The sequence below is a fragment of the Leopardus geoffroyi genome, chromosome E1, assembly GCF_018350155.1.
Source record: "Leopardus geoffroyi isolate Oge1 chromosome E1, O.geoffroyi_Oge1_pat1.0, whole genome shotgun sequence".
Classification (NCBI taxonomy): domain Eukaryota; kingdom Metazoa; phylum Chordata; class Mammalia; order Carnivora; family Felidae; genus Leopardus; species Leopardus geoffroyi.
Genome location: NC_059330.1, coordinates 34,649,305 through 34,667,864, shown reverse-complemented (window position 1 = coordinate 34,667,864; position 18,560 = coordinate 34,649,305). Strand labels below are relative to the sequence as shown.

Genomic DNA, 18,560 nt, shown 5'->3' with positions numbered 1-18,560 from the left:
ACATTCAGTAAAGAGAAACTATTGCTTAAAATGGCAGACCCTTGTTCTTCAATTAGCAATTCACATAATGAAAGGAAGAAAGTCTTAAGTACAGGGAACTTCCTGTAATAAAGAAATAAAGTAAGATGGTTCCTAGCTCCTACTTGGTGAGTAGTGGTTAAATAGCGAGGTTATGGCTGCAAGATTTGAACAGAAGCTTAGTTTGCCAATTCTAAAAATAGTAAGAAAGCACTGGAACACATATTGCCATTTTAACATCTTATACATATTTCTATTAAGCTCAAATCATAGATCTACCTTCACATCCACTGAAAAGAATGAACACTTCCAATAAATAGCAGATTCACCAAAAAATGGATGTTTTAAGCATAGTAAATGCACAGTACTTCTGGCAGGAACGTAATTCAAGTCCAAAACACACAAATATACACACTTCTCAAACCTACAGACACTAAATTTCTAAGCTTTACTTTGTCAAGTTCCATAACAATCACAGAACCAGCGAATCCACGTTAACTTATTCACTGAGGATCCAGGTAATTATCAACTCTATGAATAATTTCCAATAGTTTTTATTTAATTTAGCAGAAGATTCCACCAAATGCACAACCAACATGATGCAGCTTACGATAGCATATGTTTTGTCCTCAAGAATAGCCTTACCGAGCTGGCATGCTACATATTAAAAAGAAGAAGTACAGTTTAGCCATATACTCCAAATTTTAAAAAGAAAGAAGACATAAAATCACACTTAAAAAAATTCTGACTGTAATCTTCTTGTTTCAAAGTGCTCTCTGATATCTTTATGTGTTTTTAGATACTTACAACTGCCAAATGCTTGACCTTTTTTTTTCCTGCATGGCTGGATTTTCTCTTGATGCACTACATTTGAAAAGAAAAACAAAGAAAGAAAAAATGTTTTATCAGTTAGGTGTTCTAGCTTTCTATCTGAAGAACAGAGGACCCAAGAAGTTCATGAAACACACAAAGGAGAATCAGCAATTAAATTCAGTAAGTAGTTGCTTTGACCTATCAACTGTCAGTCAACCTGTAAAGGCTAATACAACTAAGATAAATAAAACACCATCCCTTCATCAAGAGTCCAGTCTGCTAACAGTGACAAGACTGTTATCTGTGCTAAACAGGCAGCTAACATGCCTGAATGTTAGTATTTAAAATTTTTTATTGAAGAGATATCCTCCAATTCTCCCTTATGTCAAAATACTGTCTTATAAATCCTAAATCCTTATCTTGACATAAAGGTCTCTATCATCTCATGCTCTAAGTTCTCATAAAATAACCTGTAACTTTACTGTTCTGATGTGTCATTTTTCACAGGACTAAAACTTTCCCATTACTGAAAAGATCACCAGAGATGGGGATAAACTGGTAGTTCAAGAAAATTTCAGAAATTTGGCACTCCATACCAATTTAGTAAGGTGGTAAGGATTCTGCTTTCACTATCAGAGTTCAGTTTTCACGGTTTTTTAAAGGACTGAATTTAAAACATCTTTTAATTCAATGAAAAAGTTAAAAGTGAGCTACCATTTCTTTTGTGGAACACCACATGGCTGTTAGAATTAAAAATAGCAATGATGGGGCGCCTGGGTGGCTCAGTTGGTTAAGTGTCCGACTTCGGCTCAGGTCATGATCTCACAGTTCGTGGGTTCGAGCCCCATGTTGGGCTCTGTGCTGACAGCTCAGAGCCTGGAGCCTGCTTCTGATTCTGTGTGTGTGTGTGTGTGTGTCTCTCTCTCTGCCCCTCCCCACTTGCACTCTGCCTCTCCCTCTCTTTCTGTGTCAAAAATAAATAAACATTTAAAAAAATGAAAAAAAAAATAGCCATGAAAAGTAGAACCTGTCTATATACCTCAATTTTTAAAACACTTATCCATTATTTATTTAATATCCATTAAATGTGAGAGTTAAGAACAAGCTTCTTAGTACATCAGTTTCTTTGACCAATTAATGAAGATCAAATTCTGATCTCCTTCCTTGTTAGCAGCTATAAGCAATTACAATTTTAGCAAATTGTCAATGTGCTATTCAAAGTACTTTCATTCTAGTACGACATTGGTAAAAGATGTATAAACTGTTAAATAATGTAATCACAAACAAGTAAAAGTTGGAGGTTAAAAAATATGCTTATAAACTTTTATATGATGTATTGGTGTATATGTACTGTTATTGGTAAATCTGACATGGAAATCTAAACTCAAAAATATGGGCAGAGTGCCTGAGTGGCTCAGTTGGTTAAGTGTCCAACTTCAGCTCAGGTCACGATCTCACAGCTCATGAGTTCGAGCCCCACATCAGGTTCTGTGCTGACAGTTTGGAGCCTGAAACCTGCTTTGGATTCTGTGTTCTCCTTCTCTCTGCCTCTCCCCTGCTTGCACTCTGTCGGTTTCTCAAAAATGAATAAATGTTAAAAAAAAAAAAAAAAAAAAAAAAAAATTTAAGTAAGGAACACTGTTACTAAGTATGACCATAAGATGGCAGCACTAGGTGTGATCTAAGATCCAACCAACAAAGATATCAAGAGAAGGTACATTTTGCATGAATAGTCAGAAAGGAGGGAAAACCAAACAAGAGTATTTTACAGAAAGACACTGAGAAAAATGACTTAGTTTCCTGTTTGGCACAAGAAATTTTTATCTTTTCCTGACATTATTGCAAAAGTAGTTGTCAATTTCTATATTCTTTTGAAAAATGACCATCATTCATAAGTAATAACAATTACCTTTTAGAGGTCATAGGAACATTTGCCAAGGGCCCTTTGCTCAAAAGGCACCCACTTTGATCACATTCTGTTCCTAATTCCTAGTGTTACTTTAGAAAGTATCTCCTAGTGGGGTGCCTGGGTGGCGCAGTAGGTTAAGCATCTTGGTTTTGGCTCAGGTCATGATCTGACAGCGTGGGACCCTGCTTGGGATCCTCTCTCTTTCTCTCTCTCTCTCCCTCCCACGTTTGTGCACTTGTGGCTGCGCGATCTCTCTCTCTCTCAAAATAAGTAAACTTCTGTAAAAATCCAAGTTAATTTAAAAAAAAAAAAAGGTATCTCCTAGTAAACAGAGTAAGAGGTTTGGATCCCCAAGGCAAGACTCTAGTTCTGAGTGAAGGAATGTTCAAACCTAGGAAACAATACTAGAAAAACACCAAGAGGCACTTCTCACCGAATCATCTCTGTCCATCGAACAGCTTCCTGAAGCTCCATCAATCTCTCTTTATACTGGTTTCTCTCCATTAGAACACGGGCCATTTCTACTCTAGTAAACCGCTTCCTCTGGGCTGTGGGAATATCACTCTGTAATGAAAAGAACACTGCAGATCACTCTGGGAGCCTATGTCTGTTTTGGTGTTACGTTAAACTTAAAGCTTTGAAACATTTCTTAATTTCTAATCTACTGGATCATTTAAAGAGAAATAATCTTCTAAAAATAAAATCAATAGAGAGATTTAAATAATTACCTATGATGAAGAAAGGTATACAATTTAATTTCTGAAAATAGAGATATTTGAATATACCGTAAGGAAAATGCAAAGAACAGTGTAGATTTTGAACTACAACCAAAAAAGATTAACAAAATATATCTATATAGACTTAACAAGCTCGCCTGGAAATGTTCCTCTAATAACATTATTTTCAGTTGATGTTCTACAACAAATGCTAATTATTCAGCAATTTTTACAATTTAGTTCTGAAAGGGGTTGTTTACCTCAGACTACCCATCATATACATATCCAAGGCTAGCACAGACAGTAAGCTTACAGCCTAGTTAGATTACCGAGGTGCCCAACTCTAAGAGTCACTAAAGCACCAACAGAAATACAACAAGTGTATTAACTAGAATTCTTCTTAAAGAGAGGAAAGGATGTGACTGTGGTTAAGTCCCAAGAAGGCATGCTCAAGTCAACTTCCTTCTACTGTAATTCCTAAATGCTCTTCTGGGGAGGAAAGTTGGTTTAACTGCAGGGTTTCTGTTTTGCTGAGCAGAGTATACACATTGGGGATCAAAACGGAAAGGGTGGAAAAGTTAAGAAAGAGGCTGAGCTTAGCACTCAGGAGTCTCCTACTTTGTCCTCTCCTTTAAACAGAAGTCAAACAGCAGATGATGAAAGGACTTCGAATCTGCAACATGGTAACCACACTACAAGGTTATCTACCCTCGCAGAAGACTTGTACTAGACTGTTCACAACAACATTGTTTGTGGTGTTGTAAAAAGCTGAAAATCACCTAAATATACATTAATAGGAAAGCAGATACTTAAATTGTAATATATTCATACAATGGGATATATATAAAGCAGTGAACATCCAAAACTTACAGCATTATACGGTAACACAAGTGATCTCAAAAACATAATACTGAGCAAAAGAAGTAAATCTTAGGGCACCTGGATGGCTCATTCGGTTAGCCATCTGACTCTTGGTTTCGGCTCAGGTCATGATTTCATGGTTTGTGAGCTCAAGCCCCACATCAGGCTCTGCTCTGACAGCAAGGAACCTGCTTGGGATTCTCTACCCCCCGCCCCGCTCTTTCCCTGTGTTCGTGCACACACTCTCTCTCTCAAAATAAATAACAAGTAAATCTTCAACTATGAAATAAAAAACAATGAAAATGGAACCATATTTTGTAGTGATACATATATGCATGATATGATAAAAAAAGTTTTTTAAAATATATTTTTATGTTAGTTCTACTATGCCCAACATGGGGCTTGAACTCATGACCCTAAGATCAAGAATCACACACTCTACTGACTGAGCCAGGAAGGCACTCTGATAAAATTATTTTTTTTTTCCCCAAAGGTAAGAAAATGATAAATATAGGACAGTGGTCTCCTCTGGAAGGGGGGAGCACAGGGTATCTTCACTGTTTGATAATGTTCTAGTTCTTAGGTTAGGCGGTGGGGTCCTTATGTTAATTTATTATGTTTCGTAACTTACATGTGTTATGTATATTTTTGGTATGTATCAAGTATTACATATTAGGAGCACCTGTGTAGTTCATTGGTTAAGTGTCCAACTCTTGGTTTTGGCTCAGGTCATGATCTCACGGGGTTGTGAGAAAAGCCCCACATCGGGCTTTGCACTGGGCATGGGGCCTGCTTAAGATTCTCTCTCCCTTTCCCTCTGCCCCTCTCTGTCTCTCAGAAAAGAAAAAAAAAAGAAAAAAAAGTTTATAAACAAAAAGTGAGACTAAAGGGGCATCAATTAAGCATCTTCTACAGGGCACCCACATATCTCAAGGCTGATGCTTGACCAGCAGACACCTGTTATAGGAATAATAATCTAGAAGCCAGAAGAATTACTAGTATGCTAATTATACTGGCAAGAAACTCATATTCAGTCTTTTGAATTTGCATATGTTGAAAACAATATAAGCCGATTGCCTCCTATGAAAGTTCTAGAGCTCATCTTTTTGTTTAATACTATTAAACAACTTTTATTATTAAGCTTTCATATTTGAAATTCAAAATTTGAGACAAAACAAACAATAATAAATCCCAAAATGTTTCAACTGGTCCTTGAGCTTGAACATGCAAATGCAGGTCAAGGCACAGAGCCACAGGAAAAAATAAGCACACCACAGGTCGCCAGAAAGCTCAGCACCTGGATACCATGTGGGAACACGAGCCATCCTATTCAAGACCACAAACAGACCGTCTCTTTTCTTTTCTTTTTAAGTTTACTTTTATTTATTTTGAGAGAGAGCATGCACACGCAGGTACAAGCCAGCAGGGGAGGGGCAGAGAAAGAGGGAGAGGGAAGATCCCAAGCAGGCTCTGTGCTGTCAGCGCTAAGCCAGATGGAGGGCTCGATCTGACAAACTGTGAGATCATGACCCGAGCTGAACTGAGTCGGACGCTTAACCGACTGAGCCACCCAGATGCCCCCCGACTTTCTTTTTATAATGCTATATCTAAAGATTAACAAGATTTTCTTGAAATACCAAAATGTGGTAAGAAAAACAGTCCAAGATTGTAAACCTACATCATCATCGTCTTTTGCTTTTTGTCGTGCATCTTCAGCTTCTGCGCGAGCTCTAGGGGAAAAACGGAACATGTTATTTGAGTTGCACTCATCTTTTCAAGGAATAAAAGAGTAGGTCACAAATGTTAATCAACACTAAGTGATTATCTGTCTCTTTCCAGAGTATTTAGCTGCTTTCACTTAGGGCAACACTGATGTAGCACTGTTCTCAGGGAAAAAACCGGTGTCGAAGAAAGCAGGGTGAAGGAAAATAATGACTATTGCTAATTTCCTTACTAGCAAATTTTAGAATGGTTCTACTAACTTTTTTTCACATCATGACAGACCCAGAATGTGATCGTGGTATCACGGGGTGAGAGGAGGGGCAGGCTCACGGCACCGCGGCCTTTTCCCAGGCAGCTGGTACCCGTCTCAGGGTGACGCCTGGGCCCCTCTGTGGTACACCGGCAAAGACAGGTGGGTTCAGAAGATTCCAGAGAAAACTTACTTCCTAAGCTCTTCCTCCAGCTCCTTGTTCTTTTCCTCCAGCTTCAGTTTGGCCTGTTTCACAGCCTCCAGCTCCCCTTGTAGCACATCTTTCTCACAGGTCAGCTCATCCACCTTTGCTATCAAATCATTCTTCACTACATTCAGAGCATTTCTAAGAAACACGTATTTTGAGTGTATCATTACAAATAAATACTCTTTCTTTCAGCTTATTCTCTTACAGACTCAAGTAATTATACAACCAAAGCTGAATAATTGAATACTTTAGAGATATTCCATGCGGTGCCATTTGTAAATAAAGATCAAAAAACACAGAGCAACCATGTAAGTTTTTACTCTTCTCACTTATCGAAGAATACACAGATAAAGCAAGGCAGATCACCAACTAATGAAAATGACAGAATTAACTAAGATTAAATTTTTACAAAACAGCATCATCCATACGTGTACTGTTAAGTTCTGAAAAAAAATATTACCTAATCAATAAAGTAAGGTTTATCCTTGAATTTACCTTTAATAATTGATGAGGAAAAAAACTCTAAAGAAAAAAACAAACTGGAAAAAAATCTAACATATAGATCTTTTGGCTACAGGTAGGTATAGTGTCTCTAACTGCATTCTATTTTGGATATACCTGGGTGTTCCAAAGATGCTCTGACACAGCAAATTAACAAAGGGCCACGGTCTGCTTTGCCACATGACTCAGAACCTGCCTGAGCCCAATATGTCTGAGGGCCTAAGACCCCCAAAATTATACCTGAAAACCTCCAATTATGGAGGAGAGCTCTGAAAAGGTGGCCTGGGTATACATTGAAACATGTATGGAGAAATAAAGACACCCCAGAGGAAAAAGGTAAGAAAATAGGCATTCCAGGGGAAGGAGTAAAAAAAGCATAGGACATATGCAGAAGGTTAAGAGAAAGGCATGCACACTTGTAGAATGGAAAGGAGATGAAAAATATTTCTGCAAAAACCAGAGCAAACAAAACATATCCATCAGTGAAAGTAAGTCCCATCACCCATTTCAGAAGGGGAACGAGATAGGGTAGCGAGCCTGCAGCTGCATGCTGTGTTAATTTGAACAAGGGTCACTGACTCAGATGAGAAACTTCAGTATCTTGTGCTCCTTGTTAAAATTTTGGATATATACTTACTTGGTTTCCAACAGTTGTGTATTTTCTAATATAAGATTCTCAACTTCACGACCCATTCCTACCAAAACAATAAAATAAGAACTCTCAAAACACATTATCAAAAATTACATAAACTTGTATTATAGTAAACTATAGGCTCAAATTTTAATTTATAAATTTTACCTGTCCTTTAGTAACCTTATTTTGTCTATAATTTTATTTGATATATCTACTTGTGTAGGTTATAAAATTATAATTATCGATCACAAAACAAAGTTAAAGATTTTGTTAGCCAATTCTTTATAACTGTTAGTCTATATTTTGTTTCTCATAGATAGTATTTCAAAATGATTAAGACTTTTCTGCCAAATATTCTAAAAAGTAGCAGTACTTAGAGAAAAAAAAAGAGTAAGCATTAATACAGATCAAAAATCATTTCCAAATCACTGCTGATATTGTAGGCTTTTGCCTAAAAATTAGGTCTTACTAAGAGAGAACTGGCAGAAACAAGGCCAAAGAAAGACGGAACCCCAATGCAGATGAAACCTTACCAAAGAAATTATGGTCTTAAAGCCCATGCATTCCATGTAAAGCAAAAACAAAGAACAAGAAATGTTTTATGTAAGAAACAGCATGAAAAAAGATTATTAATCTGTAAAGTTTTATGCATGATATGAAATACATCTGGAATCACAGTGTTATGATTTAATGCATAATGATGTGCAAAAGACAGAAATTAAGATGATTTCCTTCATTTATAAGGATGCTCTTTGATATGTTTTACCAATTCTTTTACACAATGAAAACGGATTAGAATGAAAACCCCACATCAATAATATAAAGTTTCCCTCAAAGTGCCACCTCTGAAATGATAATGTTCAGTTATTACTTTACAGAATCCTGTTTAATAATTTAACGAGGACTGTAAGGTCGGCAGATAGAGCATTCAATGCAAGATCCAATGCAATGATCTTTAGGGAGAAGAAGGTTATTTAATTTGCTAATTATAAGAAACTGAAGAAATAAAACAACACACTAGGGAATGTATCTCAAAAAGTTACCAAATCAAAAAAGCAAAACAAAGCAAAACAAAAGACCCATCACTCACTTAACCCAGCTAATGCTGGAAAATACACATTCAGCAGAAGAAGTAATATTCACACAACCCAGCAAAACAGAAGGGAAATATCCTAAAGAAATATTTCTAAAGAAAACTACATAAGGAAAAGGAATTGTTTTTTCTTTAAATAATTTTTTTAAGGGTAGTATTTCTAATGACTTAAAGATTATTTAAAACAAAACCAACTTAGGCATGCTAAAAATTCAATGCTTACATATACGGAACTCATATTTTGTCTATTATAATTATCTCAAATACTCTCAAAGATCAGGGTACTTCTATCATGAAGAATTAAATGTCAGAAACAGTAGCTTATTTAATCATCTACATATTCTTCAAAAAGTGAAAATAAAGACAAACTAAAAAAGTTTCCAGATTCCAATTCCAAAATGAATTTTGGCAAGATACTGCTGAAATATGTGCTTTAAACACTAATGTTAATTTCCAATAAAGCTTTACAGTCAGAAGAAATAGGGTTTAGATTGGTTGAAAAAAGCTTATGTAATGACTGTGTTTGCTATAAACTCTCAAGCATGTAGGGAGATAAGCATAAAAGCTGAAAATATATGGAAGGCAAAAAAAAAAAAAAAAAATAGTTGAGCAGAAAAAAATGATGAGAAAGCATTACATGAGGATAGCAGCCAAGAACACCTAGCTTAAAAAGCAGTAATATGAAAGTATTTAAAAGCATACACACCAGAATATTCCCCTGGGTAAGCAGCCCAAGAGAAAAATGAATGAGAATCACAATTAGATTGTTTTCAGAAAGCAAGATCTATGCTCATTTGTTTCAAAATGAGAGAAAGGAGACAATAAAATTTAAAAGATGTAGAGAAACCAACCATTAGCTGAACACAATGTAAATATTATAAATAAGACAAAATCTTGAAATATGTACTATATGGGAATCATATCTGATAATGTAGTTTCTCAAGTTTACACATTCTCAGGAAGAGTTCTCTCAAAATCTAGTGTATAAATTTAATATGTGGTCAATAGGATTGTGCAAAATTTTCATTTTGAAATGTTCTGATAAAAACTAACTCCTAACTATAAGAGAAACATAACTTGAAGTGGCCCCATTTCTATTCAAGGCTTCAACCAAACATAAACGTAGATCTAACATATTTGCCAACTTTACCTATTAAAAAACAAGCAAACAACTGCCTGGCAGTTTTGTAAATCATAGAAGTCTCCCTTGGATGTTAGCACCAATCCTCAAGCTACGTCCATAGCTGGGCCTCCAAATGATCTGTTAATCCCTTGAGAAGGTATGCACAATTTTGTCTACCTATACATGCATTTTCCCAAAAGTACACCGCTTTCTTACAAATTCTCCCATAAAGGAGTTCTAATTCTAAAAGGTGAAAGAATCACAGATTAAGAGGTGAAATAAAACTAATAGAACTACGTAGCAATCCATTCACTAAACTGCTGTGCTGTGTGTTAAAGACTCACTAGTGAGCAAAGGACAGAGTTGTCTTGGCCACACAGAGCTTAGAGCCCCAGGGAAAGGAGTATGTATACAATTATAGTAAAGAACAAAGTGTGGCACATCGAAGAAAGTGAGGTCCATGAGAATATATTACATGGACAATGGAGCTTTAACTAGGGGATCAAAGCAGAATTCCAACAAGAGGATATGCAAGGGGATATAGAAAGACATAGATATATAGATTTTTTTTTTTTTTTTTTTTTAAGAAAGGGAGTAAACAAGCTTTGGTGATTGGTTCTCAAGGAAGCAGGAGAGATCCTGAATGGAGAACTGAGTGGACATTGAGCTCATTCATTCACTGAGACAGTACACGCTGGGGTAGGAATAGCCTTGAGGAACAGGACAACGAATGATGAACTGAGCTTTAGGCACATCAAGTGTAAAGCCCTATAAATCATCTTAGAGGTGTCTTGTGGGCTGCCTGGAAGTAGTAGTCTGGGGCTCTAGAAAAAGATCTTAGAAGGAGATAAAAACTGTGGAGCACTTTTCTATGAAAGCCAAGAAACAAGAGCAAATAAGATTTCGCACAGAAGCATGCCTGGGGCACTGATATCTGAAAGGTGGGGAGAGAAGAGGATCCTGTAAAGAAGACTGAAAAAGAAAAGAGGCAGAAAAGAATGCAGGAAAGTCTGTTATCACAGAAATTCAGCAAAGATGGTGTTAAAGACAAATGCTACCCGAGAAGTCATATGAAAGAATGTAGATGGAACCAGAAGGAACCGCTGGATATAGCAAAGAAGGCTGTTTCAGGCAAGGAGAGTGCGGGGAAGAACGTCCACACAGACTGCAGGAGAAGAGGTGCGAGTGGGAAAAGGGAGATCCTGCCAATTTAAAGTAGCTACACATTCAAAAAGTCCGCTTTGTTCACTGATGTGTCACAAGCATCTGGGAGATACCTCGCTGACACTGCTGCATAAAGCAGAAATGCAAAGAAAGGGAGTGATTGGGTGGAAAGGTGCTGAAGGTATAGGGTCAGAAGAGGGCAGTACTTTGATTTTTAAATGGAAAAGATCTGAACATGCTTAAATGAGAATAGAAGAAGTAAAGACGGTAAAGTTGAAAATATAGAAGATAACAAGAGAAAGAAAATCCCAAGAGTAGGATGTATGATTTCCAAGTTCTAGAAAGTGGCCATACAGAATACATGACTAAAGTGAATAGAAAAAGAACTGATGAAAATAAAGTCAAAGGATAAGGACAAACGGGGGTGGGGGGAGGTGCCTCTTTTAAATTAAACTCAGAAAAAAATATTCTAAATGCTGAGTATAGGCATAATGACTGCGAAAATTTATATCCTTGAACAAGAAAAGAGTTCTACAATAATATAGTAATTAAGAAAATGAATAATGAATCACAGAAATGGACTATGTACTTATTTATCAACCCAAGTCAATTAAAGAACTTTGGGAAACAATTTTGTTAGTTTCACTATCTTCCATTTAGTATTACACTTCAATTGCTATCACAGAACTGTACAGAAGAGAAGCCAGGGAACACATGTATGACTTGGAAATTTCATTTACCATCTTTGACCACAAGGTATTCATGTAAGCATGAGTCACTACACTTAAGGTAATAGAGTAAAATCTTCTAATCTGGAACATTCTAGAGAAAAATATATCGGTATCTGAAAAAGGGAAAAGACACTAGTTTACAGTCTATTTCTTATTTTCAAAGTAGAAAGGAAACCAGAGTTATCAGGATTTTGCTGTTAACCTATTCATTATGCTTAATTTTCTGACTTAAAGAGTGGAAGCTTTCATCTGATTTAAAAGACCACAATTATCTCTAAATACTATGTGGCTTCTTAACTCTTTACAAAAAGTTAAGTTTGAAGCCACCAACCTCAAAAATTATATTATTCAATATTGGATTATGAAGTAATAAAGAGTATACATTAAAAAAGCACTTCATTCATGGGGCACCTGGGTGGCTCAGTCGGTTAAGCATCTGACTCTTGATTTCACCTCAAGTCATGATCTCACTGTTAGTGAGTTGGAGCCCTGCATCAGGCTCTGCGCTGCCTGCATGGAGCCTGCTTGGGTTCCTCTCTCCCTCTCTCTCTGCCTTTCCTCTGCTTCCTCATTTTCTCTCTTTCTCTCTCTCTCTCAAAATAAATGAATAAACTTAAAAAAAAAAAAAAAAGTGCTTCACTCTGGTTAAATACAAAGAGCAGCATGAAAGAATTTTGGGGGGTATATTGATTCTGCTGGTGATTATAAATTGTGCCCGTTTGTCAAAACTCAAAAAATTCACCTTAAGGAGTGAATCTTACTGTATATAATACACTTAAAAATTCTTCTTTCTAACATTTTTTGCATATACCCTTCAATTTTGCCAGGGACTCAGTTTCCTAAACAGAACTTTTTGTGCATAATTAAATGTTAACTAAAGTTACAGTGTAAATTTAAATATTAAAAAATGGAGTGTTCCTTAAGAATTAATCTTTAGCCCTCCTTGAGAAATGCAAACTCATTCAACTGCTTCCAATCTTTTACTTAGACTTTAACAGTGGAAGTCTATGACTAACTGAGAATAGTTTTATTTATGATAAACTTTCAATCTCCCTTGTGAAATAGACTGTGAGCTCCATTTAGACACAACTTACATTTCCTTCAAAAAATACTTCAAACTTTTGAGGACATAATGGTAATCAATAAATTTAACACAAATTAACGCAAGCAATCCCATTCTATATTCACAAGAACTAACAAAGAGCACCTTTTGAGGACACTATATAGTCTTTATTATAATTACACTAATAGATACAAAAACTTTTTTAGAGACCAGTATCTATTCCAAAGGCATAGGTTTTTAATACTGTAAGATTTTCAATTTCTGTAAGGTTTTACATTATAAGAAGGGTACATCAAAGCTAACTGACATTAAGTCAGAATCTCATAATTATCATTAAAAGAAACTTTATAGATCACCTAGAGCAGGAGTCTACACATTCTTTATGTAAAGGGTCAGATGGTGACTCTTTTGTCTTTGTAAGCCATATGATCTCTGTTACAGACTACTGAACTGCTGTTGGGTCCAAAGCAACTACACATAATAAGTAAACAAATGATAGTGGCTGTGTTCTAATAAAGTTTTATTCATACACACAGGAGAGGAGCTGGATTTGGGTCAGTGAGCCACAGCTGGCTCAATCTTTGAACAAGAATCCAGTTCCTTCATTTCATAGTTAAGAAACTAAGATTGGGAGAGGATAAGCCATTTGGCAAAGGTCACCAGATAAGTACTGAAAGAGCTAAATGCAGTATTCTTTTCAAACCACGTGTTCTTCAACAACACAAACTCAAAACTGATTACATCCCATAAAGCTAAAACAGAATATTCTGTGAAATCTCAGAAAAAAAACAAGTATTATATATTCTTACTTAATTAAAGTCAACAGAATTTAAAGAAATCTACTTAAGGGGCATCTGAGTGGCTGTCAGTTGAGCACCCGACTTCGGCTCAGGTCACGATCTCGCGGTTTGTGAGTTCGAGCACCACATCAGGCTTGCTGCTGTCAGCACAGAGCCTGATTTGGATCCTCTGGCCCCCTCTCGCTGCCCCTCCCCCACCTGCACTCTCCCCAAAATCAGTAAATATTAAAAAAAAAAAAAGAAAAAAGAAAAGAAATGTACTTAAGCCAGGAACTATCTATCAGTCTATACACACACACACACACACACACACACCCCACTGTGCTCCTTATGTGTAATATTGTTCTTGGAATATAGCACAGACTCAATAAAATGTGCTATGTGAATTTCAAAATACAAATTTAAATGCAATTCAATTTGAGAGATATCCACATGCAAAGATGCTTTCATTTAAAATTTTCATAATCTCAAAGAATACTTTCCTATTAATTACCTGAAAGTGCAATCACTGTGTGCTACTGAACCGTTGAGGACATTTTAAAGTAATGTTCAATTAAATCGTTTAAAATCTATTTTTAACACAGTATGATACTTCTTCAGATAAGCTATCATACCTAGTAAATCCGCTCCTTCATCCACATCTCCAATTAGGCCTGAGCCAGCTGAAGACAGTTCTTCAAAGAGAGATTCTGTATTGCGATCAAAAGCTTTGTTCTCTATGCCTTTGGTGGGAGTGCTATGCAACAAAAACAACACAAACAAATCAACAAGTGTTACAAAGACGTTGTCAACAGTGTAAAACGAATACAATAGGCAAGTAATTGCCTATTAAATTTATATTTAATACAAAACATAATTTCAGAAGATTTCTGAAAGGTTTCCTAAGAAATTCTCATCAAATTTCACAGATACAATGACTGAAGAGGGGTGCCTGGATGGCTCAGTCGGTTGAGCGTCTGACTTTAATTTCAGCTTGGGATCTCACAGTCGTGGGATCAAGCCCCACGCTGGGCTCCGTGCTGATAGCATGGAGTCTGCTTGGGATTCTCCCTCTCCCTCTGTATGCCTCCCCACGGCCCCCCCCTCCCCCACAACAGCATTCTCTCTGTCTCTCAAAATAAATAAACATTTATAACAAAAGAAAACAAAAGAACAAAACAAAAATACAGAATGAAAATACAGAATGACAGCCAACAGAGCACTGTTCTGCGTGGCATCTGGCACTGTATAAGCGCCTTACCAAGAATGCCTTACTGAATCCTCGCACCTACTCTATAAAGGAGGTGCTATCATCCCAATTTTATAGAAAAGGAAACTAAAGAGATTTAGGAACTTGCCAAGATTGTCCAGCAAATGAGAGAAAGAGGCAGGATTCAAACCTAGACAGTCAGGTTTCAGAATCCATTATGTTAACTACCGTGTTATATGTTATCTGGGTATAACTTGGCATGGCCGTTTTATTTTTCTTTTAAGGGAAATTACAGAATCTATTAAAATTTATAATATAAATACCCACTGACCCAAAAAGCCAATGTCTAAAAAAATCATAAAAAAAACCCTGTCATAAGAAGGAAATTACAAATGTAAAAGGATGATCAGAGTAGCATTCCTATAGTAGCTAAAATTGAAATGACCTAACTGATCATTAACAGGACAGAGGTAAGTTATGGATATACATAAAAGTTAAAGACTTTTAACTTTATAGTTAAAAACATCAAAGTAGAGCTTTACAAACTAAAGAAGCCCATTATATAGAGGTGCTTTTTGTTTTTGTTTTTTTAAAGCAAGTTACAAAACAGTGTATATATAAGCCCTTTATTGCAGGAATATGGAAGGAAATGGGGAAATGTTTGTGTGTGCACTAACATTATCCTGCACAGGATTTCCAGTTAAACTTGGTGGACTAGACATAGTAATTTGTCACCCAATAGGACATAGAAAATAGATAAAGAAATTGCAGCAGACAAAATGTGAACAAAATTCTGTTAAGACAGAAAACAGGCCAGTAACAGAAACTGATTTGACAGACCAGAAAAATCTGATAAGCCACTGGGGTTTAGGGAGGAATGAACACAACACGTTGCCAGAACCTCTGAGAAGCCCAGGAATTGAAGGAACCAGCAATCTATAGACAGGTGCATGCAAGGGGGAGCCTAAAACGGAACGATGGGACAAAAGCACAAGAAACCCTATGACAGTGAGGTCCAATCCCCCGGAACAGTGACACCTCCCCCCCGCCCCCAGAGAACTCTTGCTTTTGGTTCAGATCCTGATCTCAAGGTCATGAGATTGAGCCTCATGTCGGCATGGAGTCTGCTTAAGATTCTCTCTCCGTCTCTCTGCCCCTGCCCTGCTACTAACCTAAGCCTAAGCAAACAAAACAAAATCCCACTAGGGTTTTACTGAGTCTAGAAAAAACAAAGTTGTAAAAGAAAGTAAATGTAATCAATATATTCTGTGGCTAAGCTGTGATCAGTATTTATATAGTCATGATGATTTAAATAATGAATGTTAATTTAACAAACACAGAGACAGAATTATATTGGGAGGATGAAAGGAAGGATGGTGATTTAAGGAGCTATCCTTGTCATCTTTCACTGTAAAGCCAACAGCTAGTATCAGCGTTTTTAAAATCTGGTTCCTTGGGGCACCTGGGTGGCTCAGTCAGTTAAGCATCCGACTTCAGCTCACGTCATGAACTCACTGTTCATGGGTTCAAGCCCCATTTCGGGCTCTGTGCTGACAGCTCAGAGCCTGGAGCCTGCTTCAGATTCTGTGTCTCCCTCTCTCTCTGTTCCTCCCCTGCTCTCACTCTCTGTCTCTGTCTCTCTCTGTCAAAAAAAAAAATAAATAAAGATTTAAAAAAAATTTTTAATTACAAAAATAAAATAAAATCAGGTCCCTCATTTAATCCACAGAACACAGAAAGTGATTTGAGTGACTGTTGTCTCCATTCTAGATGCATAGGAGTGTAGCTAATTCATTAGCACAAGGGATGCCCTGGGGCATTAGGACTTAATTTTCTCACAGAATCTCAGCTGAGAAACAGAAGGAGCAAGGAAGAGAACCATAAGGATGTGATTCCGATACCTGAAGAAAAATGGCAAAAGAGAACTAAGACGTGGCTGCCGCCACACCACAGCCTCAGCTGTGCCGAAGCACAAGTTCTCCATGGACAACCTGTGAAGGCCGCTCTAGTGAGGTCAATTGGGGCTCAACATGCTGGGGGAGAGTTGAGCTCGACATTGACCTGCCCCACAAGAAGGTTGGTATCAATTCTGAGCACAGCATGGACACTCGCTGGAGACACTGGGAAAACAGGCAAGGCTGTTTCCCACCTCGGCCCCAAGTAGCAAGGGCCTGGATCCCTGCTCCCAGGATGGACCAAAGGGGGCGTGACGCTGATCCCTCTCCTGCCTTCTAGACAGACCTGGGGCCTGGCAGTCCTGCCCAGCAAGGGGAGTTCCTACAGAGAGCTTTCCTCGCCCTGTTCGTTTCCCCAGAAAAGTTGAGCCACTTTTGTGGGGGCGGGGGGTCGGGGGTGGTGGGAGAGAAAAAGATAATGAAGAAGAGAGAGACACTGCCTACTGGGAATGGGAATGAGGGGTGGGCAGGGGCAAGGGACTACTACTGCCCTTCAAATTTTGTATTATTACCACTTGACCTTAATACTGCATACATGTATGAGTCTAATAAAAATAATATTTTTAACTTTTACAGAGGTTCAGAATGACAAAAGCACACAAGTGCTTATAAGCAGCAGCATCTCCTAGGCTTAGGAGAGGACAAATAAAAAGCAAATTTCACTTTTTACACTCTGCATTGTTTACACCTTTATTTTTTTTTTTTTTTTTTTTTTTTAAATTTTATTTTTGGGACAGAGAGAGACAGAGCATGAACGGGGGAGGGGCAGAGAGAGAGGGAGACACAGAATCGGAAACAGGCTCCAGGCTCTGAGCCATCAGCCCAGAGCCTGATGCGGGGCTCGAACTCACGGACCGCGAGATCGTGACCTGGCTGAAGTCGGACGCTTAACCGACTGCGCCACCCAGGCGCCCCTATACACCTTTAAATAAACAGTAAGGAAAAGATGTTTTTGGGAATGCAAGCTGGTGCAGCCACTCTGGAAAACAGTATGGAGGTGCCTCAAAAAAACTAAAAATAGAACTACCCTACGACTCAGCAATTGCACTACTAGGCATTTATCCAAGGGATACAGGTGTGCTGTTTTGAAGGGACACATGCACCCCCATGTTTGTAGCAGCACTATCAACAATAGCCAAAGTATGGAAAGAGCCCAAATGCCCATCGATGGATGAATGGATAAAGAAGATGTGGTATATACATGCAATGGAGTATTACTCGGCAATCAAAAAAGAATGAAATCTTGCCATTTGCAACTACGTGGATGGAACTGGAGGGTATTATGCTGAGTGAAATTAGTCAGTCAGAGAAAGACAAAAATCGTATGACTCCACTCATATGAGGACTTTAAGAGAAAAAACAGATGAACATAAGGGAAGGGAAACAAAAATAATATAAAAACAGGGAGGGGGACAAAACAGAAGAGACTCATAAATATGGAGAACAAACTGAGGGTTATTGTAGGGGTTGTGGGAGGGGGGATGGGGTAAATGGATAAGGGACACTAAGGAATCTACTCCTGAAATCATTGTTGCACTATATGCTAATTTGGATGTAAATTTTAAAAAATAAAAAATTAAATTAAAAAAAAGAAAAGAAAAGATGTTTTCACAGGACACAGCCTTTGAAATCAGAGAGTCTTAGATTGAATGCCAGCTCCACTTGCTAACTTGGTAATCTTGGGCAGGTTACTATACAATTCTGAGCTTCCTTGACTGTTAAATGGGGATAAAGATATTTACTTCATAAGGTTGCAATTAAAACTATATTAAATGAGGAGCACCTGGGTGGCTCAGTTGGTTGAACGTCC

The 18,560-nt window shown here is 37.5% G+C and overlaps 1 protein-coding gene across 13 annotated transcripts in view; it reads right to left on the bottom strand.

Moving 5' to 3' along the window:
• Positions 1 to 18,560, bottom strand: part of SPAG9 (sperm associated antigen 9) — a 132,241-nt gene that overhangs the window by 27,680 nt on the left and 86,001 nt on the right. For 5 of the 13 annotated variants that reach the window (XM_045488364.1, XM_045488368.1, XM_045488375.1 and 2 more), the window contains 8 exons: positions 14,221 to 14,342; positions 9,432 to 9,443; positions 8,166 to 8,180; positions 7,636 to 7,693; positions 6,483 to 6,635; positions 5,996 to 6,047; positions 3,174 to 3,304; positions 826 to 882 (listed from right to left, as the gene is read on the bottom strand). In XM_045488364.1, the coding sequence (XP_045344320.1) occupies positions 826 to 882; positions 3,174 to 3,304; positions 5,996 to 6,047; positions 6,483 to 6,635; positions 7,636 to 7,693; positions 8,166 to 8,180; positions 9,432 to 9,443; positions 14,221 to 14,342 (600 nt within the window). The remainder of the gene's footprint in view (positions 1 to 825; positions 883 to 3,173; positions 3,305 to 5,995; positions 6,048 to 6,482; positions 6,636 to 7,635; positions 7,694 to 8,165; positions 8,181 to 9,431; positions 9,444 to 14,220; positions 14,343 to 18,560) is intronic. The other 8 variants (XM_045488367.1, XM_045488369.1, XM_045488371.1 and 5 more) reach the window with 3 other exon arrangements.